Here is a 14797-nt window from a genome sequence, read left to right as displayed (position 1 = left end):
ATTTTTACACAGCTGTACCTAGATTACATTTGTATACATTTGGGGGCAGTGAAGTTCCAATAGAACCCCCTTATGTTCTTTTAGTGAATTTGACTAAATTGTTCACAGTCAAATAATTTAAATCAGATTGTCTCTTTGCCTGGCTTATTTACAGACATTCCTTTGGAAAAGAGCCCATTTTCCCTTCAGAATGGCTGCAAAGAAGCCAAGAATTCTCTTTGTATAACAGTTTTCCTTTTCAACGTTTTTACATTCCACTGCTTAATTCCCTCCAGCTTCTGCAGAGCTAACTTCTCACTCTCTTTCCTTAAATCACTTGCTTATCTTCCAAAATGGGACCTCCATCAGCCCAGATATCACCATTCCAAATACTGTGCCAGGGATGCGAAATCCCCAGGCCTGTGCTTACTTACTGCTTCCCTCACTCCTGCCACTATGCCCCTCAGGGCTCCCAACCTGTTTGCCAATCTCTTTATCTGTTGCCTGCCCGCTTCTCTGGGCTGGATCCTGCTTTCCTCGCTGAACCGCCCCTTCCCATGGGCACAGGCTTTGTCCCACTAACCATTTAGCAAGGAGGGTGGGCTCCTCAACTAGCCCCCAATGCTCCTGGTCTCGTTTCTTCTTTCCCTTTCTCTCTTCTTGCTCTGAGGTGGTCATGCTGCCAGACAGATAGCAACCCCTTCTGACAGCAGGCACAGGTACTTTGCTATTATTTACTGGGTTCAGTCCAAAAGACGTTAGGCTACCCAAGCATTTGCCACCAAATTTGTTACCCACACAAAATTCTCTGTTACTCATCCACTCAAGGTCACCCACCTTTACCTAGTTCCTAGGGCTCCAGGCGAAAGCCACCTAACTTTAACTGTCCGTGGGCTCTGGGCTCTACTCTTCTGTGGCCTCCAGGCAAACACCTTTTCCCTGTGGACTCAGGGATTAATCTTTTGTGGGTTTATGGGGTCTTTTACCAGTGAAAGAGCCTTACACGGTAATATACTACATAACCTCTATTTATTAACAATCACCAAAACCAGACTGCACACGCTACACATACAGTGCTCACCACTCCCAATAAGACACATGAACTTTTCTTGATGTCCAGTCAGGATCAGGTCCATCTGGCAGAGTCCAGTTTCTGCCCGGTGTCATTGGCAGAGTGTTGCGGTCTGGCAGCTCTGATCTTGGGGCTGTGTCCTGAAGTTGGTTCCCAAAGAACTTCTTTTTGGACCCCAGCTGATATAGTGAAACTTGAGTCCTTTTTAGCTGTACATTAATCAATCATTTTACTAACATTTTACTAACCAATCCTAACAGAATTCTCTAGTCAATCCTACCCCACCACCTTAATTAATTTACACTTAGCAAAATTTAATAAGTAACAGACAGAAACAATTAAAGAACCAGACAGAGATTATTAAGACAAACAATAGGGAAGTGGGGACCATAAAGACAAAACAATAAAGAAATGAGGATTTCACAACCACAGCTATTGATAAGTGATTTCTTGCCAGACAGATGCTGTCAAACTATGGCCTTGGCTACACTCACACTTTACAGCTCTGCAACTGGGGTGTGAAAAAACACCCCCCTGAGCTCTGCAAGATACAGCGCTGTAAAGCGTCAGTGTAATCAGGGCAGCAGCGCTGCACGCTACACCCGTAAGGGATGTGGTTTACATGCAGCGCTGGGAGAACTCTCTCCCAGCGCTGCCGCTCTGACTACACTCACACTTCAAAGCGCTGCCGCGGCAGCGCTTTGCAATTCCAAATGTAGCCATACCCTATGTTTTCTTTAAAAAAGAACAGGAGTACTTACGGAACCTTAGAGACTAACAAATTTATTTCAGCATAAGCTTTTGTGAGCTACAGCTCACTTCTTTGGATGCATAGAATGGAACACACAGACAGGAGATATTTATACATACAGAGAACATGAAAAGGTGGAAGTATGCATACCAACAGGAAGAGTCTAATCAGTTGAGATGAGCTATCGTCAGCAGAAAAAAAAAAACCTTTTGAAGTGATAATTAAGATGACCCATAGAATGTGTGAGGAGAACTTAACATAGGGAAATAGATTCAATTAGTGTAATGACCCAACCATTCTCAGTCTCTGTTTAAGCCTTAGTTAATTGTATCTAATTTGCATATTAATTCAAGTTCAGCAGTCTCTCTTTGGAGTCTATTTTTGAAGTTTTTTTGTTGCAAAATTGCCACCTTCAAGTCTGTCACAGAATGGTTAGAGAGGTTGAAGTGTTCTCCCACTGGTTTTTGAATGTTATGATTCCTGATGTCAGATTTGTGTCCATTTATTCTTTTGCGTAGATCTTGGGAGACAGGCCAGTCCTCGCTTACAGACAGCCTCCCAACCTGAAGCAAATACTCACCAGCAACCGCACACCATACAACATAAACACTAACCCAGGAATCTATCCATGCTACGAAGCCCGATGCCAGCTCTGTCCACATACCTATTCAAGTGATACCATCATAGGACCTAATCACATCAGCCACGCCATCAGGGGCTCGTTCACCTGTACATCTACCTATGTGATATATGCCATCATGTGCCAGCAATGCCCCTCTGCCATGTACATTGGCCAAACCGGACAGTCTCTACGCAAAAGAATAAATGGACACAAATCTGACATCAGGAATCATAACATTCAAAAACCAGTGGGAGAACACTTCAACCTCTCTAACTACTCAGTGACAGACTTGAAGGTGGCAATTTTGCAACAAAAAAACTTCAAAAACAGACTCCAAAGAGAGACTGCTGAACTCGAATTAATATGCAAATTAGATACAATTAACTAAGGCTTAAACAGAGACTGGGAATGGTTGGGTCATTACACTAATTGAATCTATTTCCCTATGTTAAGTTCTCCTCACACCTTCTATAGGTCATCTTAATTATCACTTCAAAAGGTTTTTTTTCTGCCTGCTGATGATAGCTCCTCTCAATTGATTAGACTCTTCCTGTTGGTATGCATACTTCCACCTTTTCATGTTCTCTGTATGTATAAATATCTCCTGTCTGTGTGTTCCATTCTATGCATCCGAAGAAGTGAGCTGTAGCTCACGAAAGCTCATGCTGAAATAAATTTGTTAGTCTCTAAGGTGCCAGAAGTACTCCTGTTGTTTTTGCGGATACAGACTAACATGGCTGCTACTCTGAAACCTATGTTTTCTTTAACCATCTTAAGATCTGTTTCTTTACCTGGTGATAGCGGGTGCTATTAGGACAGGATCTTCTTGACAGCTAGATGGTACAGTGTTTTAATGTAATTTCGATGGAATGTGAGGATGTGACTTCCTGCTTCTCAGCTAATGGCTGCTGCTCAGCTGCTCTTCTAATCTGGCTGCAGACGAAAGCCTTATCCTTACACATTGACACCAGGCAGCCAATGCCCCAGGGAAGGGGGGGCTTCCCCACATCTCAGCAAGGAAGCTGAGCAAAACACCCAGCTGGAGAACAAAGGACGGGGAGGCTGGCTCCTGGAGAAAGCTGGGAGCTCTCTCTTCTGGGACATGAGTATGGAAATCAGACAGAAACAGATAGAGCCTGAACATGGGCTTCACTACAGTGCACACTCGGCAACGTTCAGCTTTTCCTAGGGCGGTTGCTCCCCCCACGCTGGGCCCTTCAGCTCCGCCCCACTCCACCCCTTCCCCCAAGGCCCCACCCTCACTCTGCCTCTTCCCACCCGCACTCCACCCCCTCCCCCAAGGCTCCGCCTGCCTCTTCCTGGTTCTGTTCCCAACTCCTCCCCACAAGTGTGCCCTACCCTTGCTCCGACTCTTCCCACCCCCACTCCTCCCTCTCCCCCCAGCACCCCCGCTCCTGCCGAACAGCTGGTTGGTGGCAGGCGGGAGGAGGGGGAGGAGCTGATTGGTGGGGCCTGCCAAACAGCTGATTGGCGGGCGGCTGGTGGGTGCCAAGCACCCAGTATTTTTTTCCACGGAGTTGGCACCTATGCTATAGTGTGGCTGGGCTCTACGCTGACTAGAATGGCTTCCTGTCTCTGTGCTAACCTATGGCCTCCTTCTGCTGCGTTCCAGCTGACTGATAAACCTGCCCGTTTTGGAAACACTGTGTGAGCGTGTGACAAAGTGGGAATTTCCCCTTGTTATGTTGTATGTGAGCCTATGTGAGTCATACTGTTTTGCATGCATGCTGTGTGTGCCTCAGTTTCCCTGTGTATTGCACCAATGCTTAGGTGATGGGAATAAGGGCGTGTGACTTTTGCTGAGACCCTCGGCAGCAGGTGAGGCTGCTCCAGCTGCCTGCACATATGCTATGGCCAGTGCCCTTCGTAACCTGAGCTCCAGGAGATGGATGCAACCAGGTGACACTGGAAGTGAGACAAAGACCAGGAGGAGGAGCAACGGATGAGTCAGGGGTTGGGTCACTGGAAGCTGGGCAGCCTGTCTTTTGGGACTCAGAGAGAGGGGGAGTCCAGGTGACTGATTTCTGTGCTATCAAGCTCCATTCTATGTTGTGTTCCTGTCGACTAGTTACAACACTAGTTAAGAGTCACTGCTGACTGCAGAGTCAGGGTGCAGCCCCTCTGGCTTCCCCAGGAGCCCCACCTGGGCAGACGCACTGCAGGAAGTGCAGGTGTGGAAGGGGATGCTGAATGCTCCGAGGTCAGACCCCAGGAAGGTCAAAGCTGTGTAAGCTTCTTGCCCTGGCGACAGTCTGCTCAGACAGAAGAGGCTCCCCCAGAGTCCTGACTGGCTTCATATGAAGCAGTTCTAGAGCATCGGCCTGATGACTCCATGACAGAGCGTCACTGGGAATGCTGGGTGAGGTGCCTCAATCCCTGCAGGGTGGACAAGTCTCTCCCAGGGGTTTGTCTAAGTTGGACTCGCTGAGCAGAGCTCACGCATGAAGCAGGAGCTGGAACCCAGAGGTTCAGTGTCAGGAGGCAGTGAGGCTTTGTGGGTGACCCTGAAGGACACATGAGAGTCTTTGGGTTCCTCCAAGAGACTGTTCCAAATCTGAGGGCGTAGTGCCAAAGTTTCTGGGGGCCCAAGGCAAAATCTGAAATGGAGCCCCCCTGTGTCCTTCCAAAAAAATTGACAGCTTTGAGGGGAGGCCTCAGGGGTGGAGGATATTCTTTGTCCAGGGCCCTGAATCTTCTAAATCTGGCCCTGGGCTAGATTTGGACCTCATGGCCTTTCCCAGCTCTGTGCTTTCCCCTAATGTGTGTGACAAGGAATGACACACAGGGCAGGCTTTAGGAAGTGTGGGGCCCAATTCGAACATTTTCGGCGGGTCCCTGGCAGGGATGACTTGAAAGAAAAAGTGGGAAAAAAAGCCTTTCATGTATTATTTACTTTCCATAACTATATAAATAATAAAATTATATATTATGTACATTGCATCATATATGCTGTTGATTGGTTATTAATGACTGCCGTTTCACATGTGTGGGTCCCAGCTGCTCCCTGCCCCCCTCATTGAAGCAGGTGTGCAGGGTTACTGCCCTGGGAACTGCAGGGCACAAGTGGACATGGGGCTGGCAGGAGGCAGGGCAGGGGCTGACTGGAGGTAGGGTTTGACTGCAGGCAGGGAAAGGGGTGCGGGGCTGGTTGGAGATAGGGGGTGTGTGAGGTGGGCTGGCTTCAGGCAGGACCACGGGGGGATGCAGCAGGGGTTGGCAGGGCTGGAGACAGAGGAGTGTCAGACTGGCTGGCTTCAGGCAGGGGGGGTGCAGCAGGGGTTGGCTGGAGACAGGGCAGGGAGTGCAGGGCTGGTGCAGGCAGCAATGTGTGTGGGGCTGGCTGGCTTTGGGCAGGGCCACAGGGGTGTGTGGCAGGGGTTGACTGGAGACACAGCAGGGGGTTTGACAGGGGCTGACTGTGGGCACGGGGTGCAGAGCTGTCTGCAGGCAGGGGGAGCGGGGCTGGTGTGGGCAGAGCAGGGGGTGCAGCAGAGGCAGCTGGAGCCCCAGCCCTTTAAATAGCCTCCAAGCTCCCTGCTATCCCAGGGCTTTGGGGGCTATTTAAAGGGCCCAGGGCTCCCCAGCTTCTACCCTGCCCTGGACCTTTTAAATAGCTGCTGGAGCCCTCGGGTATGCGTGGGGGTGGCGGGGCTTTGGCGGCTATTTAAAGGACCGGGGTGGCAGAGGCAGGCAGCTGGAGCCCTGACCCTTTAAATAGCCCCCGGAGCCCCTCACTACCCCAGGGCTCTGGGGGCTATTTAAAGGCCCGGAGCTCCAGCCGGGAAAGCAGGGCCACGGGGCTTGCCGTGCTCTGGCTGGAGCTCCAGCCAGGAGAGCGCAGTCGTGGGGCTTGCTGCACTCCAGCCGGGGCTCCAGCCGGGGCCACGGGGCTTGCCGCGCTCCGGCCAGGGCTCCAGCCAGGAAAGCGGGTCCTGGGGGCTTGCCGCGCTCCCATCGGAGCTCCAGCCGGGAGAGTGGGGCTTGCCGCACTCCGGCCGGGGCTCCAGCCAGGAGAGCGGGGCTGCAGGGCTTGCCGCACTCCAGCCTGCACTTCGCTCAAGGGAGCGGGACCAGGGAAGACCCCTGAGCAGATCGCAGCCGGGGACTCGGGGTAAGTTTAAAAAAAAAAGTGTCTAAGGAGCGAGGAATCGGGCGAATAGGCCTAAAGCCAGCCCTGATGACACAAACACCAGGGGCGCAGAAGGTCACATTCTCCTTTATGTCACAATCATCATGGTTTAGCCGCAGCGAGCACACCTTGGGGAGGGGTCAGCCTCTCTGAAATGAGACGGCAGGAGTTGGAGCTCCATGACTTTGGGCTGAGGCTGCACCATGCCTGAATGCAGCCTGTGCTCATATGATCAGCGTGTCTCTCAGTCTGGGCTTCACAGCCACATCACCTTTTATTTCATACTGCAAGTTCCTCCAGCCCAGGGCACTGGGGGGCAGCTGCAGAGACTGATATGCAGCTCTCATTTTGCCTGGTGACAGACCATACCCCCACATGTACACGTCAGTCATTTCACCTGTAAAAGAATTATATAAATCAAACCCGCCCCCGAAGGAGTCCTGCTCCTGCCCCAGGATGATCACAGCCTCGGCACTGATGGAATAGCCTTTCTGCAGACCCTTCCTGGGTAAGGGCTTCCCGTTCACCCAGAACTCAGCTATGCCCGTGGCCGATTCCCAGCCGGCACAGACATGCTCCCAGTCCATACGGTTCTCTGGGACTCTGAAGGTCACAAATTCCCCCCCTACGTATAGTCTGTACTCCCCAGGCTTGGGTTTGAAGAGCAGGATCTCGTTGTCCTGGGCTTTGGTAGCGTAGGAGAAGAGGCCGTATGGACGAGTCAGATCAGTGAAGGATCTCAGACACACGGTGAAGTTCTGCAGTGGCTGCTCCGGCTCCGGCTTCACGACCACATGGGCGTCACTAGGGTCCTTCCGGAAGACGAACACCTTTCGATACAGGTCTGGCAGAGGCAAGGGACATGCTGGGTGTTGGTACCGATATGATGGTATCACTCCTCAGGCCCCTTGCTACAGACTCTGCTGTTCATTCCAGTGTTTGCGCCGCTCAGCTGCTTTCCCTGAGCTCCTCAGTCTTGGCCCTCAGCACCACCTGCTCTTCCACTTCCTCACCCCACTACCCAGTAACCCTCACCAGCTGGGTGTGGAAGCAAAAGCTTAAGAGAGATGGGCTTATAAGGCTACTTAACCCCGCTTAGCCACATTAACCCTTTGTGGGCTAGTGTGGGGTAAACAACCCCTCACGTTGCTCCATGGCCATACTCAGTGGAGTGTAACTTGGGAGACTCGCTCAGAGGCTCTAGGTTGTGTGTGAAACCCTTTGGATTAAGGGTGGAAAGTGGTGCCCCCATATCCGCTTGTGAGCCTGCTTGTCACCACCGTGTCTCATAAGATGCACAGTTTGAACTGTGGGGTGATTAGCCACAGGAACAGCTGACTAAGGAGTGCAGTAAATTCTCTACCTCTGGGAATCTTTACATCAAGAGCAGGGTAAAATTTTCAAAATCACCTAAGTGACTTAGGAGCCTAAGTCCCATTTTCAGATGTGTCACTGAGGGACAGACATGACACTCTCTGTTAGACTCAGGCTCCTAAGGGCCTTGTCACTTTTGAAAATGGGACCTTAGGTGTGTGGATTTTAGAGTATTAAAATCAGCTCTTGAACAGAAAGCCTGAACCATAGCGAATCTGCACCTTTGCTCTGAGTAAGCAGGCTGGAGCAATCTGCTGAAGCCACTGCCATCACTCTGCTCCCACTTGCTATAAGAACCTGCTCCCTGCTATAAATGGCCATGGCGGGGGCATGGGGAGGGCAGAAGAGGGACGAGGGGGGCAAATCAAAGGGAAGGAATGGGCAAAATTTGTGCGGGGAACCAAAATGTGTCTGTTGCAGACCAAACAGCCGAAGGCAGGGGAAGGGGAAGGGCAGAAAGGCAACAGCAGGGACAGAGGGTAGGAGCTGGGGTTAAGAAGTGTGATGATGTGCTGCCAGCCAGTAGTAGAGGGGGAAAGCCCTGGGATACGGAGGGCCAGCTCAAGGCTAGTCTCTGTGATCATATGACTTCAGTGCTGACTGATTTCCTTGGTGGCCATCCAAACTTCTTCCCTTTCCTATGATCTGCCAGGGGGATGGTCTTCCTCAGCTGTGATTGTGCCTTTCATTCCAGCACCCTAGCACTAGGGTAACCATATTTTCCCAAAGAGAAAACTGGACACTGCACAGGGTGGCCCAATGCCCCCCTCTCCTCCTGCATGAGGCAATGGCCCTCCCCCACACCATGGGGCTGGTCTGAAACACCCCTCTTCCCACCCGTGTGAGGGACTGGCCCTCCCACCACCCCTCTCGGGGCTGCCCTGAGGCCCCCCGCTTCCGCCCGTGTGAGGGACAGGCCCTCCCTGCACCCCTCACGGGGCTGGTCTGAGGCCCCCTTCTCCTTTCATGCATGGGGCTGGCCCAAGAACCCCAGCTGCCCATCTGAGGCTGGCCCAAGGCCCCCTGTCCCCCACCATACACAGAGCCAGCCTGGGCCTGAGGCCTTCCTGTCACCTGCCTGGGGGTAGCCTGGCCCGAGCCGCCTTCTAGACCCCTCCCCCCTGTGCGGAGCTGGCATGGCTGCTTGCCCCCTACACATATTCCTTCACGCCCCGTAGCCATTGCACCCCACTTTATTGGCAAAACTGGATATTTGTCCACAACTGATGATCAGTTGGCAAGAGCAAATGGGACAAATGCCCAGTTTTGGCAAAAAAGTTGGGTCGGCTGAGACAGGGCTTAAAGAAGAGACTGTCTAGCCGAAAGGGGATGTATGGTCACCCTACTTAGCGCTTTGTCGCTGTAGTGCTGCTAAATCTTCATTAAGGGCACGACACTAATATCTTGGGGGTTTTGTGTCCGAATTTAAACAGGGATTTCACAGGGTAGCCAGTTTTGACAGGCAGGATCCCAACCCACTGCAAGTGGCTCCTCCTGGCTGGGGAATTGTGGGGTAGCAAATTGTGCCATGGCAGCAATAAATAATACCTAGATGTCAGTAATTACTCCTGATAGGAAGCTGAGATAGGGAGCATTTTATAGCACAACACTCTAAGAAAAAAGGCCTTTTCCTGTAGCCATATTTTAAGTAGGGTTGCCAACTTTCTAATCGCACAAAACTGAACACCCTCACCCCACCTCTTCCCTGAGGTCCAGCCCCTGCTCACTACATTCCCCCTTTCTTGGTGGCTTGCTCTCTCCCCCTCCTCATTCACTTTCGCTGGGCTGGGACATGGGATTGGGGTGCAGGAGGGGGTGAGGGCTCTAACTGGGGGTGCAGGCTCCTGGGTGGGGCCAGAAATGAGGGGTTCAGGGTGCGGGAGGGGGCTCTGGGCTCAGGCAGGGAGCTGGGGTGTGGGATGGGGTTAGGGCTCTAGGATGGAGCTGAGGATGATGGGTTTGAGGTGCAGGAGTGGGCTCCAGGCTGGGGGTGGGGCCAAGGAATTCGGAATGTGGGAGGGGGCTGCAGGTTGAGGCAGGGGGTTGGGGTGCAGGAGGGGGTACAGGCTCTGGGCTGGGGTTGTGGGCTCTGGGGTGGGGCCAGCGATGAGAGGTTTAGGGTGCAGGAGGGGGCTCCAGGTTTGGGAGTGGCTCAGAGCTGGGGCAGGAGGTTGGTGATTGGGGTTGGGGTGCAGGCTTACCTCGTGTGGCTCCCAGTCAGCAGCACAGCGGGCCTAAGGCAGGTTCCCTACCTGTCCTGGCACCAGGCTGCACCCTGGAAGTGGCCAGTAGGTCTGGGTCCTAGGCGAGCGGCAGGACGTGCGGTGCACAGAGCCCCATGGCCCCCCCTGCCTAGGCGCTGGACCTGCTGGACACTTCTGGGGCTCAGTACGGTGGCAGACGTGTAGAGACTAGCCTGCCTTAGCAGCAGCATCACGGACCAGACTTTTAATGGCCCGGTCAGCAGTGCTGACCGGAGCTGCCAGGTTCCCTTTTCGACTGGGTGTTCCAATCAAAAACTGGACACCTGGTTACCCTAACTGTAAGGCTTGAGGGCTTTGTCTGCAGTCAGATTAGAAGAGCAGCCGAGCAACAGCCATTAGTGGAGAAGCAGGAAGCCACATCCTCATATTCCATCTATGTGACATTAAAACACTGTAACATCCGGTTGTTAAGGAGGCAACCCCGTCCTAATGGCCCCCACTATCACCAGGTAAAGAAACAGATCTTAAGAAAACGTAGTTTGACTGCATCTGTCTGGCAAGAACTCACTTATCAATAGTTGTGGTTGTGAAATTCCCATTTCTTTATTGTTTTGTCTTTATGGTCCCTACTTCCCTATTGTTTGTCTGTGTGGTCTCTGTCTGGTTCTTTGGTTATTTCTGTCTGTTACATAATTAATTTTGCTAGATATAAATCAATTAAGGTGGGGGGTATGATTGGTTAGAGAATTTTGTTACAATATGTTAGGATTGGTTAGTAGAATGATTGGTTAAGGAAAGGCTAAGCAGGACTCAAGTTTCACTATATTAACTGGGGTCCAAAAGAAAGTTCTTTGGGAACCAACTCCAGGACACAGCCCCAAGATCAGAGCTGCCAGACTGCAACACTCTGCCAATAACACTGTACAGAAACTGGAGTCCGCCAGATGGACCTGATCCTGACTGGCCAGCAGGGAAAAGTTCATGCATCTTATTGGGAGTGGTGAGCATTGTACGTGTAATGTGTGCATTCTGGTTTTGGTGATTGTTAATAAATAGAGATTAAGTAGGATATTACAGTGTAAGGCTCTTTCACTGGTAAAAGGTCCTGCAAACCTGCAGAAAATTAAGTCCTGAGCCCTAGGAACTGGGGAAGGGTGGGTGCCCTAGAGTGTAAGGTTACACCTGTGCCCTAGGAACTGGGGAAGGGTGGGTGCCCTAGAGTGTAAAGTTACATCTGTGCCCTAGGAACTGGGGAAGGGTGGGTGCCCTAGAGTGTAAAGTTACATCTGTGCCCTAGGAACTGGGGAAGGGTGGCTGCCTAAATTAAGAGGGTTATGCCTTGAGCTCTAGGAACTGAGTAAAGGTGGGCGCCCCTTTGAGTGTGTGAGTAACAGAGAATTTTGTGCGGGTCACAACACCCCCTCATAATACTGCCAGCACTCGGCAAACAGCTTCCTAGGGCATACCCTGTGCTCCCCACTCAGAAAGCAGGCTGAGTAGTAACACACACAGCAACATTTGCAGAAACTTGCTAAGGGCAGGCCTGGAAGGCAGCCCTCTTGGGAGCACAGTGTACTGCCTGGGCCCTAAGCCACCCAGTGACTGCAGCATAAGCATCTCTCTGCAACATTGTTGGGTACCACCACACAGCACCCCAAGCCTGACATGCTCCATCTCACCAGGCACGTGCTAATCACTCCTCTGGCACATATTGCAGATACATGACAATGTTTAGAGCAGGACAGACTTTCAATTAACTTTGTAACAATAGCTAGTGCCCAGCTCTGTGTTGGGGAAGCAGAGCTCAAATCTGATCCTGTTATCCTAGTCTGGGGCAGATCAGGACCATTGTCTGAGCCACCCACAGATGTGTGGAAAAACTTTATTAGAATGAGGAAGATCTACTGGTAGGTCCCTTCTACCCTGACACCACATCTCTGGAGCCCCTTGACCAGGTGACCTCAGCTTTGTATCACCCTGGCCCTGGTGAGGCAACCCCATGTTCAGGACAATGTGAGCATGCACCTGACTCTTACGGCACTTTGGAATACGGGTCTTAGACAGACACTTCTGCCCCACCTTTGTTATAATGTTCCTGGCTCGCCTCTGCAAACTTGTTTTTAAAACCTGTGCCTTTCTGCTTTCACTTCCTTTTTTATCCAGGATGCTTTTTTAGTCTTCTTCGTAATTGTGGCTTTTTGAGAACCTAACAAAAGACTCTAAACAACCTCCAATTATTGTTCACAATTTTCCTTTTAATTTTTTCCTCCCAATCAATCTAGCTCATGATTGTTTTCACATTTGAAAATTGGCCTCTTTATGGTGCCAAATGTCTATGTGACTGTATTGTGTTTGCAAATAACAAATGTAGCAATTAGGTTGTGATCATGGGCACCCAGACTACCACTTTTTGTTCAGTGACCAATTAATTCACCGTTAGCCGCTGGAAGATGTTGTACAGAGTTGCCTTATATTAGAAAATCATCTGTAATTATTAGAAACTCACAAGACATTTAACTAACACAGTATTTGCCCCAAGATTGATGGAATTGAGGGGTCTTTCCTGCACCGGAGAGATTTGCTTGTGCTGCTCTCTAGTCTGATTTGGGTCTGTAATGCACCCCTGGTAGCTCCCTGCAACCTAACTCAGGTTTTAACTGAAGTCTCCAAGTCTACAGCCCTAACCAACTCCACCCTGATCACCCTGTGTAGCACGCTCTGCCCTTACCTTCCTGGGTGATGGTTCCCGAGAGGCCAGCGAGGAGAAAGAGCCAAACCTGCAGCTTCTCCATGTTCTTTACCTGCAGAGCGACCCAGGGGGCAGGAACGTGGAGAAGGGAGGTGCGAGGCCCTGAAACCTGCCCCTGCAATGCCAGTCTCCAGACACAAGGACCTGAAGTTATCCCTGAGTGGAGGTGGAAGAGGAAACGTGTCCAACCAATCCCGTCCCAGAGTGGAGTCTGGCATTGCCTGTTCAAGCCAATTTCATGCAGTTCATGGGGTGATGGCCATTATCAGCCCCTTCCTGTGCAGGGTGGGGCCCAGCCTAGCCAGCTGTGGCAACTGACAGAGACACTCCCCATGCACACAGTGGTCTCAGTATTTGTTGTACGTTACATAGTCTGTGTGTATATGAAATACCCACAAACACTACGTGGCATGTCCTGGCAGTGAGAGATGCCCCCAGTTAACCAAGCCTTCCCCCCAAACCTCACCCCCAAGCCAAAGCTCTGGGTCTTGACTCCTGCCCTGCTTGTGAAGAGACTCAGGTTCTGTCAGTGCAGCCAGGACATGAATTGCTGAGACAAATGCTGTCCTCAATACAAATGCTGTTACCCCCCAAATACTGGGCTGTGCAGAAGAGCCCTGGCTGGCCTCAAACATCCTGGTGACACAGAGAGGGGACAGGGCTCTCTGCAAGGCCCAGCTCAAACCTCAGAGCTTTAGAGATCAACACTGTGAATTGCTGCTGGCAGGAAAGGAGAAGCAGTGCACTCTGGAGAACTGGGTGCATGCCTGGAAGCCTCAGAGCCGAGCAATCATCCTTAGGAGGAGGTGACGGCAAGATGCCTCTCGCAGTATCTGACTGCCTCTGATATCTTTGCCCCTGTCAGGCTGGTCCTGCCTAGATGCTGCATTGGCCAAAGGTCTCCCCTGCCGAGGGGTGAAGATCAGGCACCCATGCTGATGTCATTAGATCTAGAGCAGTGGGTTTCAACCTTTTCCCATTTTGAATGGCATTGCGGACCTTTGGAAATCTTAGACATGGTCTGTGGACTTTCAGAGCCTGTGGCCCACAGGTTGAAAACCACTGATCTATAGCCCTGAGCCATTATATTGCACTTGGCAAGCATTTGATCATGAGGCAGGTGAATATACTTAGCCCAGTTTCACATCTGGGGAAGCTGAGACTGCGAGACGCTTGGCCATCACCAGTCCAAGGTCCCGGGCACTCAGCCGAGTCACTAGCCAGCTTTACTGCCCCTTGGCTTTGCCATCTGTAACAAAGGGCCTGACTCTGCCAGTGCCATTTTGCCCATGGAGGAGAAAGGGGCTCAGGAAGGACAAGGGGCTGGTCCTTGTCCTCAGGGCTGCCCAGAGGGGGGAGCAAGTGGAGCAATTTGCCCCAGGCCCTGGGCCCCGCAGGGGCCCCCATGAGAATATAATATTCTATAGTTTTGCAACTTTTTTTTATGGAAGGGGCCCCCGAAATTGCTTTGCCCCAGGTCCCCTGAATCCTCTGGGCAGCCCTGCTTGTCCTGACACTCCCTTGCTGTGTGATCTGGGGGAAGTCCTGCAATGATCACAGGCTCTGCACTATGGGAATGGGGGCATTCCCCTTCCTTCGGGGCAGAGCAGCGCCTGGAGAATGCTGCAGAGGGAAAAGAGAGGCTCCCTGCCTGGAGTTTGCTGGGCTTAAGGCACCAGCTCAAGTAGCTGCCTTGGTTATCTGAAGAAACAGCCCCAGGGCCCCACCCCTCCTTTCTTGCCTTTTTTTTTTCAATTTTAAAAGTCATCTTTTCATCTTCTCTTGCTGACCATACAGGTTTCCATCCTATCAGATAAAGAGTTTATTTTAAAAAGAAATGTTTGAAAGTTTAGCATGTAAACCAGGTCATGGGGGTCAGAGAGCAGTCCTGAGTTT

The 14797-nt window shown here is 51.4% G+C and overlaps 1 protein-coding gene and 1 long non-coding RNA gene across 2 annotated transcripts in view; both read right to left on the bottom strand.

Annotated features, from left to right (window-relative positions):
* Positions 1-5317: 5317 nt before the first annotated feature.
* Positions 5318-13112, bottom strand: LOC127037834 (serum amyloid P-component-like). The gene is made up of 2 exons (XM_050929967.1): positions 12881-13112; positions 5318-7418 (listed from the first exon to the last, which is right to left on the bottom strand). The coding sequence occupies exons 1-2, from the start codon at positions 12942-12944 to the stop codon at positions 6799-6801; spliced, it is 684 nt and encodes a 227-aa protein (XP_050785924.1). The 5' UTR covers positions 12945-13112; the 3' UTR covers positions 5318-6798.
* Positions 5318-14797, bottom strand: part of LOC127037885 (uncharacterized) — a 296730-nt gene continuing 287250 nt past the window's right edge. The window contains exon 2 of the long non-coding RNA XR_007770509.1: positions 5318-6048. This is a non-coding gene — a long non-coding RNA (uncharacterized LOC127037885). The remainder of the gene's footprint in view (positions 6049-14797) is intronic.

This window comes from Gopherus flavomarginatus, chromosome 20 (genome assembly GCF_025201925.1).
Source record: "Gopherus flavomarginatus isolate rGopFla2 chromosome 20, rGopFla2.mat.asm, whole genome shotgun sequence".
Taxonomy (NCBI): Eukaryota; Metazoa; Chordata; order Testudines; family Testudinidae; genus Gopherus; species Gopherus flavomarginatus.
Note: the sequence above shows the minus strand (reverse complement) of the source record. Positions and strands in the feature narration are given on the sequence as shown.